Genomic DNA, 20,508 nt, shown 5'->3' on the forward strand with positions numbered 1-20,508 from the left:
TTTAATCACTTCCATAGTGCGTGTACTTAATTGTTTCAAGAGCTCGCTAGCACACTAGCTAAGCTAGTTTTTATGCTAACAAAATAACATGTTTCTATAATTTAGCTAACACCCTGAGCTGAGGAACAAGTTCCTCAAACGTTCACATTTACTTCTTTTTCTTGAGTAAAAGTATAAAAAACGTAGTTAAGTGCAAAAATAAAAATGTGTTCAATTATTTAGAGTAGGCTTTCACAGTGCTCGTACTGTGTTGTTTTAAGAGATAGCTAGCTTAACTTTTATGCCATCAAAACGTGTTTCCAAAACTTAGCTACGTCAAATGCTAAATAAGCTAATGATAACAACAGGGGAAAACACCGTTACATTTTTTTTTGCCAAGAATTTCTTCAGATAAATCTCTGACTTCACGCTCCTTCTTCCTTAACACATTTATGTCCCCATGATCTCAACCATGCTTGATTTTTACCTCTCCCTATCACTATTATTCTTTTACTTCCAACGGTTGAAAAGAAGTATGAGCCTATCTTGTCAAAGGAGTAGAAAGTAAATAACTGTTTTCAAATGCCCGGAGTAAAACAAAAAAAGTTACCAAAAAATACCAAAGTGGAGACTGAAAAAAGCTATTAAGCACATTCAAGTAAGTGCTCATAGGTTATTTATGTGAGGTTTACTAACAATGCTGTTACAAATCACCAGAGTGACGAGGCTTCTCAGTTGTTTTTACTCCATGACAGCTGTGTGTGGACTCTGATAGGGCCAAAGTAAATTCTTCCTGGATGGGGCGCCGGGCTAAATTTAGAGGAGCACAGTTATATTGGTTGTCGCCTCGGCTCTGAACACCTTAAAACTCTGCTCCTTCACCGCGGCCGGTCATATTCGCACTGCGGCTCTTCCGATCCATTCCTGATCACGATGGACCCCCGAGGGTTGAAGGACGATCTACGCCTTTTTCAGAGCACCTTGCTTCAGGACGGACTCAAAGAGCTCCTGAATGAAAATAAGTTAGTCGACTGCATCCTCAAGGTGGGCGACAGGAACATCCCCTGCCATCGACTCATCCTTGCCGCATGTAGCCCGTATTTCCGGGAGCTTTATTTTTCTGAAGATGGCAAGGAAGTGGACAAAAAGGAGGTGGTTTTGGAAGACCTGGACGCCGCTGTTATGGAGGCCATCGTAAACTACATGTACTCAGCAGAGATCGACATCAATGATGACAACGTGCAGGACATCATGGCGGTTGCCAGTCGCTTCCAGATCCCCTCTGTGTTCACGGTGTGCGTCAACTTTCTCCAGCAGAAGTTAACCTTGAAGAACTGCCTCGCCATCTACAGGTTGGGGCTGATGGTCAACTGCCCGAGGCTCGCGATAGCCGCCCGAGACTACATCGCCGATCGTTTTGTCACCGTCTCCAAAGACGAGGACTTTTTGGAACTCTCTCCTCCGGAACTCTTCGCTCTTATTGGAGCTGACGCCCTGAACGTGGAGAAGGAGGAGATGGTGTTTGAGACCCTCATGAGGTGGATCAGGAAAGACAAGGAGAATCGCATCAAGTCCTTGCGGGAGGCCTTCGACTGCATCCGTTTCCGTTTACTCCCAGAGAAGTACTTCAAGGACAAGGTCGAAAAGGACGACCTCATCAAGAGCGATCCGGAGATTGCCAAAAAAATCAAAGAGATCAGGGAAGCGTTTGCGGGGAAATTGCCCGAGAAGAAAAAGGGTGACGCGGAAGGCGAGGAGCCCAAGTTGCCCGGCTACCTAAACGATACCCGCCGATACGGCATGTTCGCTAAAGACTTTGTGCTGATGATCAACGACGCGGCCGCCGTGGCCTACGACGGCCAGGAAAATGAATGCTTTTTGGCCGCCATGACTGAGCAAATCCCCCGAAACCACATCAGTCTGGTGTCAAAGAAGAACAACCTCTACGTGTTGGGGGGACTCTACGTAGACGAAGACAATAAAGACAACCCTCTGCAGTGTTACTTCTACCAGGTAAAGATTCTTTTTTATTACAAGTAATACGCCGTAGGCCAGTGATCTGGCCGTTGGCATGTGTTAGTGTTGTCGTCAAGACAACTAAGACCAAGACATAATCGAGACTCGAGCGTATAAAAACAAAAGTCTTTTCGGCGTTTGAGAACGAGACAAGAACAAGACTGTATGGATCTGGTCTTGATCAAAATTCTGACTCTGCCCTGTCCTCCACTGAGACATAAAGCCTTCAATGCCGAAACGAGACCAGCCCCTAACACATAGGGGTTGATTCAGATGATTAGGATCATTCTTCTCGAATTTTTACAGCTCCGTTCTCATATCTGTCCAGACTCTCAATGGTATCCCAGTCTTCTAACAGTTTTTCTTGACGACAAACCTGAATTTTGTAAATGGGAAGAAATCTAACGGCGCTTGGTTGCGTAAGGAGGGTTGTTGCTCCAGTATGTAAATAATGTACTACATTCCCATCATAAAATATCACTCAAGTGGCAATTAAAGCAGTTAAAATGGAGGAGAGAACTTGTAGTTTTTGTTTGACACGACTTTCTGTGCCATTTCATTGACTGGCGACCAAGATATTCTACCAAAAGTCTTCTTCTTTACAATGTTCTTTCAGTTGGACAATATCGCTGGACGTTGGCTCGCATTGCCCCCCATGCCCTCCCCGAGGTGCTTGTTCGCCATGGGGGAGTTTGACAATCTCGTCTTCGCTGTGGCCGGAAAGGACTTGGAGAGCAATGAGTCTCACGACACAGTTATGTGCTATGATATCGAGTAAGTAAAGTTTCTTTCTCACCGAGGGGCGTACGTTGACGGGCTTCTGCGAGGTTAACGCTACTTTTGGTCTCGCGGGACATTGCCAAACGAAAGATGCTCAAAATTTCCTTGTGGCACGAGCGGTAGAGGTGAACATCTGGCAATCAAACACCAAAAGGCCTTTGCCAAAACTCACCAACATTCGCCTCTCAGTGGGATAGGGCCTTAATGTTCTCTTCTTCCAGATTTCTGCTTACTTTGTTTTTAAACATTTCAATCTGACCTTTTTAGAAAGATGAGATGGTCCGAAACAAAAAAGCTGCCCCTGAGAATCCACGGTCACTCTGTGGTCTCTGAGAACGGGCTGGTTTATTGTATCGGCGGGAAAACTGATGAGAAGTAAGTTGAACTTTTTTGTTTTCTTTGCGTTTTTAGATTTTACCCTGCATTGTATCGATATTCACTGCTGATGTTAACTTTGCAATTATGAATCCCATCTGCAAGCATTTAGAAATGAGTGCACGGTACGGCCTCCAAAGTGTGTTTTGTCTTTTTTAATCATTGTTGTTAGACGTATCGAGATCAAATGCCCAAATTGGGTCCAAATTTACACCGAGGGGTTAAATCTGATGCTTTTACCTAGCAAGCCCACCAATAAGATGTTCGCATACAACCACAAGAGGTCCGAGTGGAAAGAAGTGGCCTCCATGAAGACGTCTCGGGCCATGTTTGGAGCCGTTATCCACAAAGGGAGGATTATTGTGGCCGGAGGAGTCAATGAAGAAGGTCTCACGGGTGCCTGTGAAGCCTATGACTTTTCAACCAACAAGTATGTGGACCGATGATTTGTGTTCAATTTTAAATGATAAATTCCAAAATCCCTACATTTTATAAAGCGCTTGTACGGAATAATAGCGATGTATTCACGTGTCGTTGCAGATGGTCAGCATTCACAGAATTTCCCCAGGAGAGAAGTTCCATCAACCTGGTCAGCTGCGGAGGACTTTTGTACGCCATCGGCGGCTTCGCCATGGTGGAGAACGACAACAAGGAATGCGAGCCCGTTGAAGTCGTGGACATTTGGCAGTAAGTCACTTCTGATGCATGTGCAATATCGTACATCGAAACGTATCCTTTCTCCAATCTGAGCATGCGCTGCCTCTCTCCAGGTACGAAGACGACAAAAAAGAGTGGACGGGGATGATTCGAGAGATGCGATATGCAGCTGGAGCCTCCTGTGCGTCCATGCGTCTCAATGCGGCCCGCATGGCCAAACTTTAACAGCTCAGGAACATGCCGGGTATTTCAGTTCAGTCATATTCTGATGTGAGAACCATGGATTTTCACACTTTTCTGTTACTTGTGGCTTATACGTGTATAGTCATTATATTGTGTGAGTGGTTGTCTAGAGTGGTTATCATAAGTCTACACACCCCTCTTCAACTGCCAGCTTTCTGTAAAAAGGAGTCATTTCAATTGTTTTCCACCATTCGTGTGACCTATGACCTGGCAACACAACTGAAAAAAAAAATGTTGTTGCAACAGTGTGCAAACCCGCATAACTGCTACGGTCGGAATCAATCACATTCAAACTGATGCCACCGTGTCTGTGATGGTCCCCAAATGAAGTACAGATTTTCTAGTCGTTTTTTTCCTGGCATTTTTCTCTGGTAGAATCCCGAAGGTTTCGTGCTAACCCGTATTTGAAACGGTTGACAATTTCCTCCACCTTTGCCTAAAACTTCCATCCCCAAACAAAAAAGAAGCTCCATTTTGTAATCAAAAATACTTTTATATTTTATAAAAGCAATTATTCACGACACATTCATGATAAATATGAATGAGGGGTACTTGTTGACCATTCTCAAAATATGTTAACAATGTTATTTCAATAAATAATGCCTTTAGGCCGAAAGCTCTGTAAATATTTTTTTCTTGAGGTATTCCTTCCATGCATCCCTTGTTGACAACTCCATTGAGTTCCATTCAAAATGAGGGATCTGAAACGACAAAGAATATCTTTTAACGAATGCTGACGGCTGAGTTCGTGCTGAGTTTGATGTTTAAAAGCGGTTTTGCAATATGATACCTGAACAACACGATATCCTAACATTTCAAGATGCCTTTTCTTCATCAAGACCTCCCCTTTTATATGCTGGGAATTTTTGCAGAAGGACTTGAAATCCAGGAAGTTGATTGCGATGCTATATGACAAGTGAGCGTTAGAACCAAATCAAACCAATGGATTCTTAAATACAAATAAGTAGCCTGTTTTTCATCTTTTAGTAGTTTCCTACCGCTGTGCGCCGGGTGGAATCTCGTTCCAGATGCGGTCCGGTGAGCCGGAGCCCCAATGTATGGTTCCTTTGTCGGAAATCTGCAGAGTACTCGGCTCGCTGTAAGGCAACGGCTGCAGCCGCTTGTCCAGAAGGCATTCAAAATCTGCAAAGGGCAAGGTGCCATTGGTTCCCATCGGAAAAAACTTGCGGACCATTGCGACCTCTGCCGACTCCGTATTACTTACCTACAGTGTAAAAATACGGCGTGACCTCCGCAACGCGGACAAAGTTAATGCCGCCGAGGACTTCGCCCAACAGTTTGTGGATCTGCTTTTGCACAGGACTGAAATAGCCGTTCCCTGGAGAGCGATTTGACATATTGCGTCCGCCGCATCCGGAAACAAAAATTCTCGTACCTTTCTTTTGCAGCTGCTCGCAGTAGCGCTCGTGAAACCACGGGACCTGAAGTTGGGGACATTGGAGGCACACGGCGCGATTGAACTCCATGAGGCGAAGTCGGGTCCGCATGTTCAGGGCGTCGGGTAGCGCTGTGCGGTCACAAAAGTCAAACCTGAGCTGCGTTGAACACGCGTGAGGTACCAAGCTATCGCTTCTCTACACATCCATGCACTAATACACTGCAAGTAGGGATCGGCACACCAGGTATCGATATCGGGCCGGTACCAGCCTTGTTTTAGGTATCATATTGTTTTCGTGCATAATTTTGCGCGTACTTTCCAACTGGGCGTCGAGCTTTCCGAGAAAATCTATGTTGAAGATTTCTCTGACCAGTTCCTCGGGAAAACAGTCCGCTACCGCCAGGGAGTAGGCAAGTAGAACCAGTAGATGAGGGTCAAAGGAGCCTATGGAAACACACAAGGGTGTTAGCGCACACACAGCGACGGCCAATCAGTGTCCATTTCCGGGTGTGATTGACCTTTTTCCGACCCCTAACAACATAAAACTCAAGGGACCGGATGCATGAAAAAGATCAAATCAGCATTAGGGGAAGCATGAAGACTGAGATTAAAAGAGATATTAACGCGATTAAAAAATATAGCGCTTTAATTATGACAGTAATTAATCAATCGCAGTTAATCTGACGCTTCTACTAAATAGTCCAAAAAATAACTTAATTGAAGATGTCCCATCACAGACCCGTCACCTTCATTTCCCCCCGCTTTTGCAACCGCTTTAATACGCTTGAGAAATCACTTACTGATATGAGGAGTGAAGCGCAGTATGCAAGCATCATATAGCTCGTCTGCTTTTTCAGAATCGTGATTCAGAACAGAAAAGGGAAGCAGGGTGGCATAGGTTGCTGAGTAGTGAATCTGAGAGAGAAACAACTATTAGAACATATTTATATGCAGCGACATTTTGAAGTCAGATCAGTAAGATTCTTTTGATCTCCAATTTGCTCCTTGAAATCACCTTGTCAATGTCTCGAACGGCCACGTCGGCGATACGCTCCATTAGGGGGGCGCAGTAGCGATTCATCCTGGTCAGGAAGAGGGCCAGATCCGGCACGTTGCTCCAGCCGATTTGCTCCGTCATCCTCCGCAGCGCGGCCATGGCGTCCTCCATCAGCATTTCTTCGAACCACTCCCCCGAAACGAACTGGAGCTCCTCGAGGAGAAGCTCCAGCCGCTCGGCCGTCTGGAGCCTCTGGCGGCCGCAGCGGTTGAGGTTCTGCAGCAGCCGCGCGTACCCGCTGGGTGCGTCGTGGCGGTGCGACGGGTCGTTGCGAAGCCACTTGCTCAGGGCCGCGGACATGCTGCTGAGGTCGCTGAGGTTGCACTGGGACACCACCGCATCCGCCCGCGAGATCACGCTTTTCTCCAGGGGCGGCGAAGGCAGCGTGGACAGCACGCGGGTCAACATGGTCACTTCGGAGGGGAAGACGCTTCGCTCTAAGTATCTGCGGATAAAAAGTGGATTCGGGCTTTTAGCTTTACAGGCTGTTGGATTTTGAAAACGTAAATCAGTGATGGACTTGCTTGACTATGAGGTTTCTTAATTTGCTGAAGATTTCCGGATTCTGATAATGCAACAGAAAAATGGCTTGTGTGATTCTGGCAACCTCCACTGACTTGTAGACATCAAGATTTCTTTGGATTACCGAGACTATCCTGGGGGGGAAAAAATAAAAATAGCGTACAGTGTAAATGGACAAACAGATATATAGGAGTAAATGTAAAATTTTACATAACCTGAACAGGTGGACTTAAAGAGTTACTTAAACTTATTTAGACAATTTCAGCAGTAAAAAAGTCTATATTTGTTTTATATATATTAAAAAAAAGATTACTACGTTATCCTTTATGTGCAATTAATATGAGGGATGTACTCAACAAATTCTATTCAGTTAATTCAGCTATTCATTGTTCACATTTTTAAATAATAAACAAACACTCAATTGAAAGGTGTTTCCGACCTTTTGACCGGTAACGTAAAAATAAAAAAATAACTTCTACTGAAAGTAAGAATAATCAAACTAAGATTGAGCATTTTTTGGCAAAACGAATTCACCCGCTCAAAAATGTAAACAAAGCAACTTTAAAAACAAAAGTCGAAACGTAACGACGACAAATTTGAATGAGGTGAACTCACTTGCTTATCAAGCTGAGGTTCCTGCTCTGAATCTCCTCCAGTGTTTCAACGACGGCCAACGCTTGCTGCGCGCTGAACTCATCGGCCAACAGGAGGGCCGTGCTCTCCAAACTGAAAGTAAAACAACGCAAACGGTTTACGATACCAAATCGCTTTCGGATTCCATTGGCGCGCCTTTCCGGTAATCATGACACAAACCGGTCTCTGATCTCCGGACCGGCCATGGGCGCCAGTGCGGCAAACAGTTTGGTGAAGGAGAACAAGTCCGTGCTGGAATCAATGAGTTCCACCAGCCGTTGCTTCGCGGCCAATCTGAAATCGCAGTTGTTAAACTGCAGGGATTGATAGAGGCCCATGAAAATGCTGATGTTCTCGGCGTCCACTCTGGGAATGTTGCGCAAGAGGATCTGGTTGCATTTCTCCAGCAGCGGCCTGTGGCTGTACTTGACGTTGCGCAGGAATTGCACCACTCTGCGAGCGTTGTTATAGTTGGACGGGTCCATGGTGTCCAGCAGGCGGTCCGCCCGGCTAATCAGTGCATCGCGGAGACGGGGAGACACCAGGGAGGACACGCTGATGAGTAACGTACTTAGGATCCTGCGAGAAAAATGTGAACGCGTTGGAAATTGGAACGCTTTGCAAAGGGTTCTAAAATTTGACAAAAGCGCCGGATCAGACGGATGCTTTTGATAATCTACCTCATAAGAGGAAAAAATGGGAGCTATCTAAAAACATGTGCTTTCATTTCAATAGAAAATGAACAAAAACATGACAACGATGTTATTCGAGTCGCATGGATCGAGCGATTGAAATTACTCTCTTGCCGATTTATGATTTCTCCAAATTCGCAGGGCCGGATTAAAAACCTTAACGGGACGCATATGGCCCCCGGGCCGTAGTCTAACCCATGCTTGGTTCAGCCCACCTGGCATCATCGATGCTTGACAACTTCTGATCCACAATATTAGTGATGTGGCCCATCAGGGTACTTTGTTGAAGATGCTGATCATTAAGGCAGATGGCGAACTTGGACAGGGATGCCAATGGAAGTCTGCAGGTCAGCAAAAAAACAAGAGATTTAAACTCAAATCAAGTCGAGAAAAGAACTATGAAGATACTATGAGGCTAAAAAAAACTCACCTGTCTAATCTTAACCAAGCTTCTGAAACCAACTGCTGAATAAGCGAGTCATGATGATCCACATTCAGCCTGTAAAATGAAAAATTTCCGATTGTGTTGATAAGATAATGGATGGAATAATCAGTTCTAGAAATAGTGACGGCCTATAGTGACGAGTTCACCTGCAACAGGAAGTATATTGCAGTACCAGTTATTTTTTTAACCGTTTATACAATTTATAAAGACATACACACCTGAGGAAACTATATAGTAAATCGACCAGCATCAAATCATCCATGAGAGCAATTTTGTTCTCAGCCAAAACCCGAAGTGTCAGGAACTGCGGATGGTTCTTGATAAGATGGACTGTTCTCAACAACTGCGGTTTCTCCTTCTGGAAGTACCACAGCATCTTCACGGCAAAACTCACGTGGTCCACGGTGAGCTTGGCCTTGTTCTTACCAACCACGTCAAAGACATGGTCTTCAGCAGAGCAGATCTGCAACTGCTCCAGAACCCGATCGGGCTTCACTGGGACTTTGTGAAGAAACCTTCGAATGCAGATTCTCGCACTCCGGAGCCGGAACATCTTCCTGGCCTTTACCTCACAATTTGCCTCATTGTTACATGTGTATCACTGTCAACTACAATGTCACAGTGATTAGGTGGGTCACGCCCCACAAACATCAGTAGAACCTGATCCTAGATGAAGACACACACGCAAATACAAATATGTGATTATCCATAATATATACAACCTAACCAACCCAAATTCCTTAAAAGTAACACTTACAGTCACCTTATAAATGTTTTTATCTTCTATCACCACTGAATTAGGTAATCAGTTTTGCAACACGTTATGCACGTGGTACTAACAATTACAACATCCGACAACCTTAACTCAATTTGCATGAATACTCAGTTTGAAACATGCAAATTAAATAACTCCGCGTAGAAAAAAAATAAACAAAAACGGGGAATAACCATTTAAATTAATTATTGGAAAGTCACAACTCACCTCGCATGCGGGTACTACTTCCGTATTGAGTGACGTATTCGGATACAATTGGTGTGACGGATTTTGGCTTCCGGATTGTAGTTCGTGAGCGCCTTTACCAAATGAGTGTAAAAAAAAAAAAGTAAATATTTTTGCTAACGCAATAAAAAACCCCGATGAAATTTGGATTCAAACAATGACACGATAGTTTCACTTCCAGCACAAGAACCATCTCATATCCTGTTACTTAACCTTTTTCACTTTAGAACCTCTCTGGTAGACGGGCCGTAAAGTAGTCAACATGTGCCGGAAATGCAAAAAAAATGTCGCACTATTGCTTCCCGAAATGCACTGACGTCGCCATCGCGCCATCTTCGTAAGCGGACGAACAGTGGACGTTGAATGAAACCCAGTGCCTTTTGAAAGCAACTCCCGCTGCATGGACTAATATTATAGCTTCTTCCAGGTGATGCGAGATTGCATTCCACACGCCTCGATTGTGTACGTCACACGTTAAATTGTCCAAGTTATGAATGTTCGTGAGCGTGGCGAGCTTGGCAAGCCATCCATGTTGCCTAGCTAAGTATGCTAAGTGTTAGCAGCGAGGCCTTCTGAGATCAACGTCGACCTAAACATTAGTAATACAAATTATGTTTGTTTGTGCACAGGAAAATGCCTCACTTTGCTTAATGCAGCATTTTTTTTATCCGTGCAGTGGCGTTGAAACAAAGCGCTTGGTTCTTAAAATAATTGCTAGGTTAATGTTAGCATGTCAGTTAAAAAGTAAATACGAGCTGGCACTCGTTTAAAAAGAAAGATTGAATTATGACTTCATATGCAGAGCTGTGTTGTTCACATAGATTTTTCCATGTGACTTAGTGGGAAATTGGTCTTTTGTTTTATGATGAATTTGCTTCCTTTGTTTTTTTCCCCCCCAAAAAAATTGCCATTAATATGTGATTGTGTTAGGTTTTGCTCCTTCTGGTGGTTCAGAAACATCTAACATGGGGATCAAGGTTCAGCGGTCTCGTTGCTTCCTGGACATCGGAATTGGAAACACATCGGGTAAGATTCAGTCTGCAACTTCTTCCAGATGCTTTTAAAATTGTCTTTATGCACAGCTCTGTGATGCACTTTTAAACGAGTAACTTTTTTTCTCTTGACAATATCAGTGTTCCTCTATTGTTTTAATGGATTGTAAACCTCTAAATGGGAATATTCTAATATTGCAATATAAATAATGTTATTAAAGAATAAAAGACCAAAATCCTAGGTGATTTTTACAGTACATCTGAATGGTGCTAAATGTTTTTATTGCAATTGTAAAAGATACATCTATCTAGTGTTCTGATCACAGATTCCATTTTTCTTTTTTCCAGTTGGTCGTATTGTCATCGAGTTGTTTTCCGACATCTGTCCCAAAACATGTGAAAACTTTCGATGCCTTTGCACGGGTGAGTTATGAAATGTCAATACGGTAATATTCATGGGGGAAAAAAAAATGTATGTCTCATTCCTGTTAATTTTTCTTCCAGGTGAGAAAGGTGTTGGTAAAGGAACCCAGAAACCTCTTCATTACAAAGGATGCCTGTTCCATCGTATTGTCAAAGACTTCATGATTCAAGGAGGAGACTTTAGTGAAGGTGATTACTGTTTATAAAATGTATTCAAAATCACCTGTGTTTTGCTACATTAATTATTAAGCATCAGGAATAGTAAAATAATAGTGTAATTATATAACACCTGCTGGTGCAAGAAGAGACAACCTCTGCTAATCTACTTTACTTTTTAACTGCAGGAAATGGAAGAGGAGGTGAATCAATCTATGGAGGCTTTTTTGAAGGTAAGGATTTTGTTGGTTTATTCATTATTAGCGGTTTAAAAATGGCTGTACGATTTTTTACCATCCCTATACCCGCAGACGAAAGCTTTGCTGTGAAACATAACAAGGAGTACTTGCTGTCTATGGCCAATAGGGGAAAAGATACAAACGGATCACAGTTTTTCATGTAGGCATCCGGAGGTTTTCTCAATATCACTGAATTAATGTCATTATTATCTTGAGAAGTTTATGAATGTGTTGTTGATGTTTGTTTTTTCTTCAGAACAACAAAACCAACTCCCCATTTGGACGGGTAAGATCAGTGCAGTTGCAATTGTCCCTGTAATGGACAATCCACACCTCAATTACGGATCTTTTTTTTGACAGGGTCCATGTCGTTTTTGGTCACGTGATTTCTGGTCAAGAGGTCGTGCAAACTATGGAGAGTGAGAAAACGGATCCGAACAGCAGACCTTATGCCGAAATCAAGATCTTGAACTGTGGGGAACTCGTCCCCAAATCGAAAGGTTTGTTTTCAAAATGAAGTATTTTCTATCCTGAGATCTGTGTTTCGATGTTAACCAAGTATTACATTTTCACAGCAAAGAAACGTGACAAGAAGAAAGAGCGAGCCTCATCAAGTTCCAGCGGTAGTTCCAGTGACTCCAGCAGCAGCTCGGAATCCTCCTCTGACTCTGAAGAATCTGACAAAGAGTCAAAGAAGCAAAAGAAGAAAGCTAAAAAGCAAAAGAAGAAACAGAAGAAGGACAAAAAGAAGTACTTAATTTACCCTCACGTTAACGTTGAGGTGCAGCTTTTGAAAACCAGTGTTCACGCCGATATGTGATGCTCTCCCAGGTCCGAGCCTGAAGTAGTGGAGGAGAAAGAACAAGAAGAGGTGGTCACATCCACTGTGCGTCCTGAAGAAATACCTCCTATCCCTGAGAATCGCTTCCTGATGAGACTCTCGTCAGTAGAGGATAAAAAAGAGGAGCCTGAGAAGGAGAAAGAAGATAAAGATGAACGTCCTCGAGACAGGTGGGTGACACCCACGCGCCTTCAAACTAATTTAAAAACTTGTGTTTGAGAAAACTATCCATCGACTTTCAATTGTAAGCGTTTGTTTTTCTTGCTGTGAGGTCAGGCTTCCGTGATGCAAACCGTCCTAAATTTGAATATAATCCATTTCTTTGGAGAACATACATCTCTAAGCAATAACTATTTGAACACAAACTGTGCAGCAACACATGTAGATGGATGAGCACAAGCATATATTCCTGGTCTTCAGTTAAAAAAACAAAAGGACTAATATTACTGCTGCTGCTTTAATTTGTTTTTTATTTATTCGTAACGTGGTCTTGCATTCCTCCTCGCAGATCTGCCGCGCAACAGAATTCTCAGTCGGTGTATAACCGAAGACTGGTAATGACCCGATCCGGCAGGAAAATCAAAGGAAGGGGCCCTAGGGTGAGTTTGCCTTCCCTCAAACAAACAAATTCCACTTGGCTTCTTCCACTCGCTTCACTTCAGTGTACCTTTTCCCCCTGCGCAGAGATACAGAACTCCTTCGCGTTCTCGTTCAAGATCCAGAGATCGTTTCCGCCGTAGCGAAACTCCGCCTCACTGGCGTCTGGAGCTGCAGCGTCAGAGGATGAGGGCAGTCACGGGGGAGCGTTGGATTAAAGGAGACAGGTAAGATGCTGCGATCGGGGAAAACCACAGTAATTGCAGTGTGAAAAGGCCTTAAGTCTGCATTTTGCTCCCACATTCCAAAAACACACACGTTAGGTTAGGTAAAGACTGAAGCGTCCTTGGGTGGGTGTGTGAATCTGGATATAATCTTTGATTGGCTGGTGACGTGGCCTGACCTCAGCATGTTGGCCTGAAGTTTGCCGGAGATGTTCCGGCATAGAAAAAGAATGGACGTTACTGTTCCAAGGCTGCATAATGTTAAGGTGTCTTAGAATGAGCAATGTTCGTTTTAGGTGTTGAACATGTCTCAGAAAGTTTCTTTAAAATCTCATAAAAATAACCACAATTTGTTTTTTTAAATGCAAAGGGCTCTTGCATACCGTTAAAGGAATGCACAAAATAGTTGAAATTGCAAACCAATGAAGTTTATATCATTTGTGCATTTTTTTCTACAAAAATCAACTCAGAATTTTAATGTTATTGAGGTACTATATTTGTCCTGTATATTACAAATCGGCAAAAACAATTATTAGGTATAGATCAGTACAAACCAGGTTTAATCCCTAAACGGCCATCTAGTGGTGAGTAGTAATATTACAATTTATCCAAGTCAAATTTTTATGTCAGTATTTTCCAGGACTCCCTGCTTTTCCAGGATTGTATCCAACATTTCTGTATTTATTTTGAAAATTACTCTTGGTTCCACTCACGGCATATCCCTGCTTGCAGTGATTCAATTTTCATTCTCTTCCCAGAGGTGACATGAGTGAGGACAAGGACGAGGCCGCTAACGTTCAGAGGAGAGAGCGACACACAGATGAGAGTAAGAAAGACAAGAGTTATCGATCGCGGAGATCCAAAAGCAAGGAAGATTCCGGGGACAAACAGGGCAAGTCAAAAGACAAGAAAAGGGCCAAATCTAAAAGCCGCAGTAAAAGCAGAGAAAAGAGCCGACGGTCCAAAAGCAGAGAGAGGAGGAGACGCTCCAAAAGCAGAGAGAAGAGTCACAAGCATAGAAGTGGTGACAAGAAAGATCGCTCAAGAAGCAAAGAGCGAAATTCGGACAAGAAAGAAAAGGAACCCGATCATGGCAAAGAGAAAAACAAGGACGGCGAGTCTGACGACAGGAAGAAAGAAGACTCCAAAACGAGCAACGGCGAGAGAATGCGGGCAACGTCGCAGAGCAAAGACAGAAGTTCCAAGGACCGACACCGGTCAAGCAGCCGACACCGAGAGAAGGACAGAGACGAAAAACGGGACAAAGACAGGGAGAGAGGCAGGGAACGCAGCAGGAGCGCGCACCGGCGGCACGGCGACGACAAGGACGACAAAAGGCGGCGGACGCGTAGTCGGGAGCGCCGGAAGAGTTCGGACCGAAGCAAGGCGCGAGATTCGTACCGTAGCAGGCGCTCCCGAAGCAAGAGCAGCAGGAGGGGGCGGAGCAAAGATCGCAAGGACAGTCAAAGGAGACGGCGACACAGCAGCAGTAGCAGCAGCAGCTCGGATAGCGATAGAGAAGACCGACGCAAGCGCCGCAAGAGCCCCGATTCCAAACGCAGAAGATCCAAAAGCGGATCCAAAGACAGGAAACGAGCAGACGGCGCAAAAGGCAAAAGCAACAACAAGAGTCGTCGCTCAAGCTCCAGCTCCAGCAGCGATTGAGCCCGTCCTCAAATCGGTTGCGTCCTCACCACGCGGCTCCGTCTTTCAACTGGAGATGTCCGTATTGATTAGTCCTCGCTCGGTGCAGCAAGCGGAACCGACAAAGTACAACAACCGAACAGGACCGCTGAATCCCTTGAGCCAAGGACTTGGATTAAGCACTGCGCAAGAATGGCTTCTGCGGCCAACTGATGGCGCGCTGACGCTGAGGACTAAAAACCAGACCCCCCTTTGATCATTTGGTACAGCCAATTAAAGATTTTACTGTAAGTCATGTTTTTTTTCTACTGAAGCTTGTTTTATTATTTAACATCATCTTTTGGAGTGACAAATATGTTTTATAAGAAAAATTTGAGACTCATATTTGTTGCATGTCTATTCCAAACCTTAGTTTTTTTTTATCTTCACCCATGATTTGGTTTTAAATGTCCTCCACCTAGTCTCTGTATTCTTGTTAGCTCGTTTGCTCTTTGAAATGGAGGAAACTGTAATGTGACAACTGCGATATAAAAAACCAACAAAACTTGTACAAGATGTTCATTGTCCCTGTTGGATTTAGGGGCTCCCACTGCCAGAGGTCTGCAGACATAGCTCCTGTTGCAAAGGAATTGTGAATGTGTTCAAAATTTCAAGCCAAGCGACCTTTCGGTGATGTCCTGTGACCTTGAACGAATGATCTACAATCCTGAAAATTCTTGCCTGTTCAGGTCTTAAAAATAAAATAAAAAACGTGTGACTAATAAAGGCCGGTTTTGCATGCACGAAAGCGGCCGCTGTGCCCAGAAAAGCGTTCAAATCCACAACAAGTGAAAATGTCTTTGAATTTGACAAACCACAGTCAAGAACAATTTTATTGAGTAATACTGTGGGTGTGTCCTTTGAAAGCATTGAAACCAAACCCCGGTTCAACAAGGAAAATCCCGATACCTCATCTGGTATTGTTCTTACGTCTACACAAAGCTTCCTTTTTCTGGAATATTCCCTCTCGACAGTGGCTGCAACAACGAGGCACTCTAAAACGGCCATGCCATCTGGAAATAATCATCCTGGCTTTCAAATCAAACTTTAAAAACATAAAATTATTCGGTATTGTGCAGGGAGAATGCGAACAAAAGACGCTCAAGAAGTTCTGGGTTTTGGGGGCGGAGCAACTAACTACATCAACTTGTGGGCCTTGAGCTGGAAATCTATAACCATGTAAAGCCTAGCCTTTTCTTTGATTTTTCAATATCTACCACCTCGTGGATCTTCTTGATATCCCGTGTGCTGCCTGAGACAAAATTAGGCATTTCTGCACCACTGGTGTCCTGAAGGAGGTAGCGAGGTTTCGCTCCTCCCGTCAAAGTGGGGCCACCTGTTGCCCCTTCCCTCACGGCCTTGTAGAATGGAAGCACGCTGCGTTGAGCGGCGGCGGCTGCTTGGACCACGGCCCCGGAGTACTGCTGGAACCCAAGCTCTTCTTCAGCGAGGAGCTCCATGTTCTTTGCTTGAAACTCCTGCTCCGCTTGTCTTACTTGATGCTGCCTGGCTTGTTTCTCCGCCTACATTGGAGCGAAAGCTCGACTGTCAGTCCGGGAGAAAGGAACTTCTGCAAAACTAGCTTGCTAATGGTTTACCATCTGTCTCGCGTTGAAGTCTTGTATCTTCCGGAGCTCCTCCCGGATGCTTCGGGCCTTGTTTTGCTGTTCCTCATAAAATATTCTGTCACCTTCCGTCTTTGCTTGAAGAGCTTCTCTTTCTTTCTCCTTTCTGATCAGTTCTTTGCGCTTTCTCTCTTGGATCTGTTAGTACAAAATGTTGAAGTTGAAACACCACAACAGACACTCCAGGACTTTTTTTTTTTTTCTTAAAATATAACATGTTTGACCTCGTGTTCCCTGTGAGCTTCGATGGACTTCATCATTTCCAGCCTCCTCTGGTTCTCCTCCCATTGCTGCTGCATCCTCTGTGCCTCCTGCTCTGCGACGGCTTTGGCGATGCTCTGCTGCTTCTTTTCCTTCTCCTCCTCCTGAGCTAATACCAGCTTGTCCATGATGCGTTCTCTGCGATTCTGGACCTCCCTGAGGAATGAAAACAGGAAAAATCAATGAACCTTGATCTCGTGGATGGATGCCATACAAATAATGACTAATGGAGAGATGATGTAGTTTTTCTTCTCACTTTCCTGTTTCCCACCTTTGACCATGACTCTTGATTCTAGGTGATTCTGGATGCCACCCAAATCCTGACTAGACCCATAGATCATGAAGTTTGTCTTCATCGTTCTTTGTTTTTGCACAATTGACCATAATATTCAAGTCTGTAGATGACTCTGGAGTGTGAACGCCACACAACTTGTGACTAAACAAAAATATCAAGAATTTGTGGGTTTTTGCTCCTCTACATTTCAGACCATTGACGATGGCTCTCGAGTCTAGATGACTCCGGATGACACCAACGTTCTGACTAGACCCAGAGATCAAAGAGTTTTTCTTCTCTATTTCACACCATCAACTAGCCTTTGAGTCTAGATGACTCTGGATGCCAGACTTAGCATGACTAGACTCATAGATCATGCAGTTCTTGTTTCTCTGTGTTTCCCACCTTTGACTGTGACTCTCAAGTCTAGACTCTGGACGCCACACAAATTGTGATTCGACTCAGATCAAGCGTTTTTTTCTTCTCGATTCTCTTTCACACCATCAACCGTGGATCTTGAGTCGCGATAACTCTGGATTCCACCAAAATTCTGACTAGACCCAGCGATCAAGCACTTTTTCGTCGTCACTTTTCACATGACCGCGACTCTTCTTTCAGTATCGACTTCCTGTAGATGTGAAAGGTTTATAAAGAATAATGGTGACTGAATTGGCAGACCATGTTGTCCGGTGATCCAAGAGTCACTGGTTTGAATCCTGGTCTTGAACTTGCATCTTGCAAATTGGCGTTGAACCCTGAATTTCTTCTGGGTCCGTGTCATCCATGAGAAAACTCACCTTGATCGGCATGGTTAAATTTTTTTTTTAAAAACTGTCTGGCGACTAGTCCAGCCGTCCAGGATATGTCAATCGCGTCTTCACAAAATCATTCACGACCCTAATGAAGATGTTCCAGAATATGGACAATGTTAGCTTTGAGAAGATCTTACCTGATCAACTCCTTCTCTTTATCTCTTCTAAACTTGACCATCTTCTCCTTTGCGGAAAGGAACAGCTTCCTTTGGGCCTCCTCTGCCTCCTGTTTCTCCACATTCGCCGCTTTTGAAATGTCTCTTTGCGTGAGATGCTCCTGTAAAAATGCGTCAGCGTGTGATTGATCAAGCGAAGCAAGCGATTACAGAAGCTCTCACGAGTCCGCCGACCTGCTGATCTTTCATGAAATCAGCTTTTTGCTTGACTTGTGACTCCTCCTCCATTTTTCGCTCCCACTGAAGACGCTGTTGAAGACGTTTGATCTCTTCGCCGTCTTTCTTCGTCTCTTGCTTCTGCCGCTCTTTGTCCATTTGACCTTCTTCAATCCTGTGGGACAAGGGTGTCCGATTCATTTGAGTTTTTTTCTTGGAACCACAACCTTGCGTCTTCACCTACTGCTTCTGGAGTTCTTCAGCAAAAGCCTTGCTCTCCTCTTTTTTCCTTTGCGCTCGTTCTTGCTCATTTTTGAGAGCTTCATCATCTTTGGTCTTCATCAACTGCACATATTCTTTGTCCAACTCTTTGGAGGCGCTCTGCATTCTTTGCTTCAACTCTATCTGGGCTTCCCTTTCCTTCAGAACCTCTGTTAGCAAGAGTGCACGCTGTGAGGAAGAGAGGGAAAAAAAGTACAGCGAGATGCAGGAGGATAGAAGAGAAATGTCCGATACTGACGTGTAGTCCTTTGACTCGCTCGGTTTCGTAGTAGAGCTGCTGCTTCGCTTTCTCGATGGCCCCCTTTCGCTTTTCTTCACGATATTTGGCCTCCTCCATATCGATCTGTTTCCTTTTCTCCTCCTCCATCTGGTCCCGGATCTTCTTGGCTTCCAGCTTCTTCTGTCTTTGACACTTGAAAGAACAAGGCTCTTAACATGTCGGTCTCGACTCACGCCTACACGCACCCTTGCAAGACCTTGCAGTTGTTTTTAGGCCAACAGGCCATCCCCAAATTTTCAAAATAAAAGCTGCAAATGCAGCTTCAATTTTTTTGGGAACAGATTCACCTCAATTTTGCGCATTTCTTAAACTGTTTAAACCAACCATCTCAGGTTGTCCCCGGCCTACTAGATTGATGAAACTTGAAATGACATCACAGTTGCTCAGGTAACACCCAATCACAGCTCAAAACAGCCGTATATTGCTGCTAAATTCATATTCCATAGAACTTTATTATACGTTCTATATCACTTAGAACATATTATGATAGAAAAACTTTTGGGTTTGACTTCACCTTTCAGTTTCCACATTTATTGATCTCTTTAACTCTTTTCAACTTTCAACAGAACAAACCGTTGTGTGACGTTTCTTCACTTTTCACTCAATTGCAAAAATTCAAAACTGTCAGAACAAATGCCCCAAATTAAGGCATTTTACATAACATTTAATTGTTTCATTTCTTGCCAGATTTAAACCAACCAATCAATCAATAAAAGCCCTGAAATACATAGATAAAATCCTCAATGTACCTCCTTTGATAAAAGTTTAAAACTGCATTACATGGCTGTGGAGAGTGCGTCACTGTCTGCTTCGGGTCCCCCAAATCACTAAATATGACGTCCAGTCCACTTACGGCAAGCGTGTCAGGCCACAGTTGGGCCATCTGTTTGGATTTCAGTTGCAGCTCCTGCCTCCGTCTTGTGGCCTCCATCAAGCGTTCCTTCTCCCTGTCCACGCGCTTGATTTCATCCTGAATCCTCAGCCAGTCAGCCCTGCTTAAGACGGTGATCTGACGAAGATCTGGAAGCTGGATTGTCTCACTGGTAGCTTCTGCTGAAAAAAAAAAGAAATAAATGACCACAGCTCAAGTTAATCCTTACTTTTTTGATTATGGTTGATGATGGTTAATGCTCAGTGTTTAATTTCAGTAAACATATTGTAGACCGAAGTAATCTTTTCTAATGTTGAGTTTTTAAGGCTGAAAACAAAGATAATTTACCAAAATTAGGCTATGAAACATTTTCTTCAACAATTCTAACCCCAAACCTCAGAAGTTTGAGAAAGAACTTTTGTGTCCATTACAGTTATTGAATGAAACTTAAGATATGTGGTGCTGCCGCATAATTAAATACAAATTATAACTACAACAGGAAGAAGAATGCAGTGAGCTCACCTCTTTTATTGGATCCTCCCCGTCGGCCATGTTGAGCAACTGCTGACATTTTTTTTTCTGTAAGTTAATAAGAACTATTAATATTAAGTTTAGGTAGACCTTCTACCTAAAACAAACACGCACTAACTGTCACCATCATACTTGAATTATTTGTTGCCTTGTTTCCAGGCGACCGTTGGCGGTTCTCCCGTTTGCTGACACAAGGGGGTGCTGTTAGTCAAGAAAATACCTATAATCATTTAACGTTACTTTTATCAACGTAAACTGTAAGTTTCGGTTGACTTTTATTCTCTCAA

The 20,508-nt window shown here is 43.7% G+C and overlaps 4 protein-coding genes across 11 annotated transcripts; 2 read left to right on the top strand and 2 right to left on the bottom strand.

Moving 5' to 3' along the window:
• Positions 1–117: 117 nt before the first annotated feature.
• On the top strand, positions 118–4,666 carry klhl41a (kelch-like family member 41a). The gene is made up of 6 exons (XM_088415890.1): positions 118–1,992; positions 2,612–2,769; positions 3,043–3,150; positions 3,395–3,580; positions 3,691–3,837; positions 3,921–4,666. Exons 1-6 carry the CDS (start codon positions 913–915, stop codon positions 4,030–4,032), a joined length of 1,791 nt encoding a protein of 596 aa, XP_088272016.1. The 5' UTR covers positions 118–912; the 3' UTR covers positions 4,033–4,666.
• Positions 4,523–9,920, bottom strand: fastkd1 (FASTK mitochondrial RNA regulator 1). Of its 6 annotated transcripts, none has more exons than XM_088415886.1 (15): positions 9,781–9,920; positions 9,017–9,464; positions 8,784–8,852; positions 8,569–8,694; positions 7,842–8,171; positions 7,644–7,754; positions 7,031–7,162; positions 6,465–6,951; positions 6,250–6,364; positions 5,765–5,893; positions 5,447–5,578; positions 5,276–5,389; positions 5,049–5,193; positions 4,841–4,955; positions 4,523–4,751 (listed from the first exon to the last, which is right to left on the bottom strand). In XM_088415886.1, the coding sequence occupies exons 2-15, from the start codon at positions 9,349–9,351 to the stop codon at positions 4,656–4,658; spliced, it is 2,436 nt and encodes an 811-aa protein (XP_088272012.1). In that variant the 5' UTR covers positions 9,352–9,464; positions 9,781–9,920; the 3' UTR covers positions 4,523–4,655. The 6 variants fall into 6 exon arrangements, with proteins under 6 accessions (XP_088272012.1, XP_088272008.1, XP_088272009.1 ...); XM_088415882.1 differs by having other exon boundaries at positions 7,842–8,240; XM_088415883.1 differs by lacking the exon at positions 9,781–9,920 and adding an exon at positions 9,562–9,644 and having other exon boundaries at positions 7,842–8,240.
• Positions 9,921–10,107: 187 nt separating this feature from the next.
• ppig (peptidylprolyl isomerase G (cyclophilin G)) lies at positions 10,108–15,209 on the top strand. Its single transcript, XM_088415889.1, has 13 exons — positions 10,108–10,225; positions 10,729–10,824; positions 11,139–11,213; positions 11,295–11,402; positions 11,558–11,602; positions 11,681–11,768; positions 11,865–11,894; positions 11,969–12,108; positions 12,184–12,358; positions 12,440–12,619; positions 12,958–13,048; positions 13,134–13,273; positions 14,029–15,209. Exons 2-13 carry the CDS (start codon positions 10,764–10,766, stop codon positions 14,933–14,935), a joined length of 2,040 nt encoding a protein of 679 aa, XP_088272015.1. The 5' UTR covers positions 10,108–10,225; positions 10,729–10,763; the 3' UTR covers positions 14,936–15,209.
• A 653-nt stretch (positions 15,210–15,862) lies between these two features.
• On the bottom strand, positions 15,863–20,494 carry cfap210 (cilia and flagella associated protein 210). Of its 3 annotated transcripts, XM_088415892.1 has the most exons (10): positions 20,354–20,494; positions 20,213–20,269; positions 19,673–19,872; positions 18,778–18,951; positions 18,502–18,707; positions 18,276–18,432; positions 18,063–18,202; positions 16,803–16,995; positions 16,552–16,716; positions 15,863–16,476 (listed from the first exon to the last, which is right to left on the bottom strand). In XM_088415892.1, exons 2-10 carry the CDS (start codon positions 20,259–20,261, stop codon positions 16,123–16,125), a joined length of 1,638 nt encoding a protein of 545 aa, XP_088272018.1. In that variant the 5' UTR covers positions 20,262–20,269; positions 20,354–20,494; the 3' UTR covers positions 15,863–16,122. The 3 variants fall into 3 exon arrangements, with proteins under 3 accessions (XP_088272018.1, XP_088272020.1, XP_088272019.1); XM_088415894.1 differs by lacking the exon at positions 20,354–20,494 and having other exon boundaries at positions 19,673–19,869; positions 20,213–20,341; XM_088415893.1 differs by lacking the exon at positions 20,354–20,494 and having other exon boundaries at positions 20,213–20,341.
• Positions 20,495–20,508: the final 14 nt, after the last annotated feature.

The sequence above is a fragment of the Hippichthys cyanospilos genome, chromosome 5 (assembly GCF_059441005.1).
Source record: "Hippichthys cyanospilos isolate Australia breed blue-spotted pipefish chromosome 5, RoL_Hcya_1.0, whole genome shotgun sequence".
NCBI lineage: Eukaryota > Metazoa > Chordata > Actinopteri > Syngnathiformes > Syngnathidae > Hippichthys > Hippichthys cyanospilos.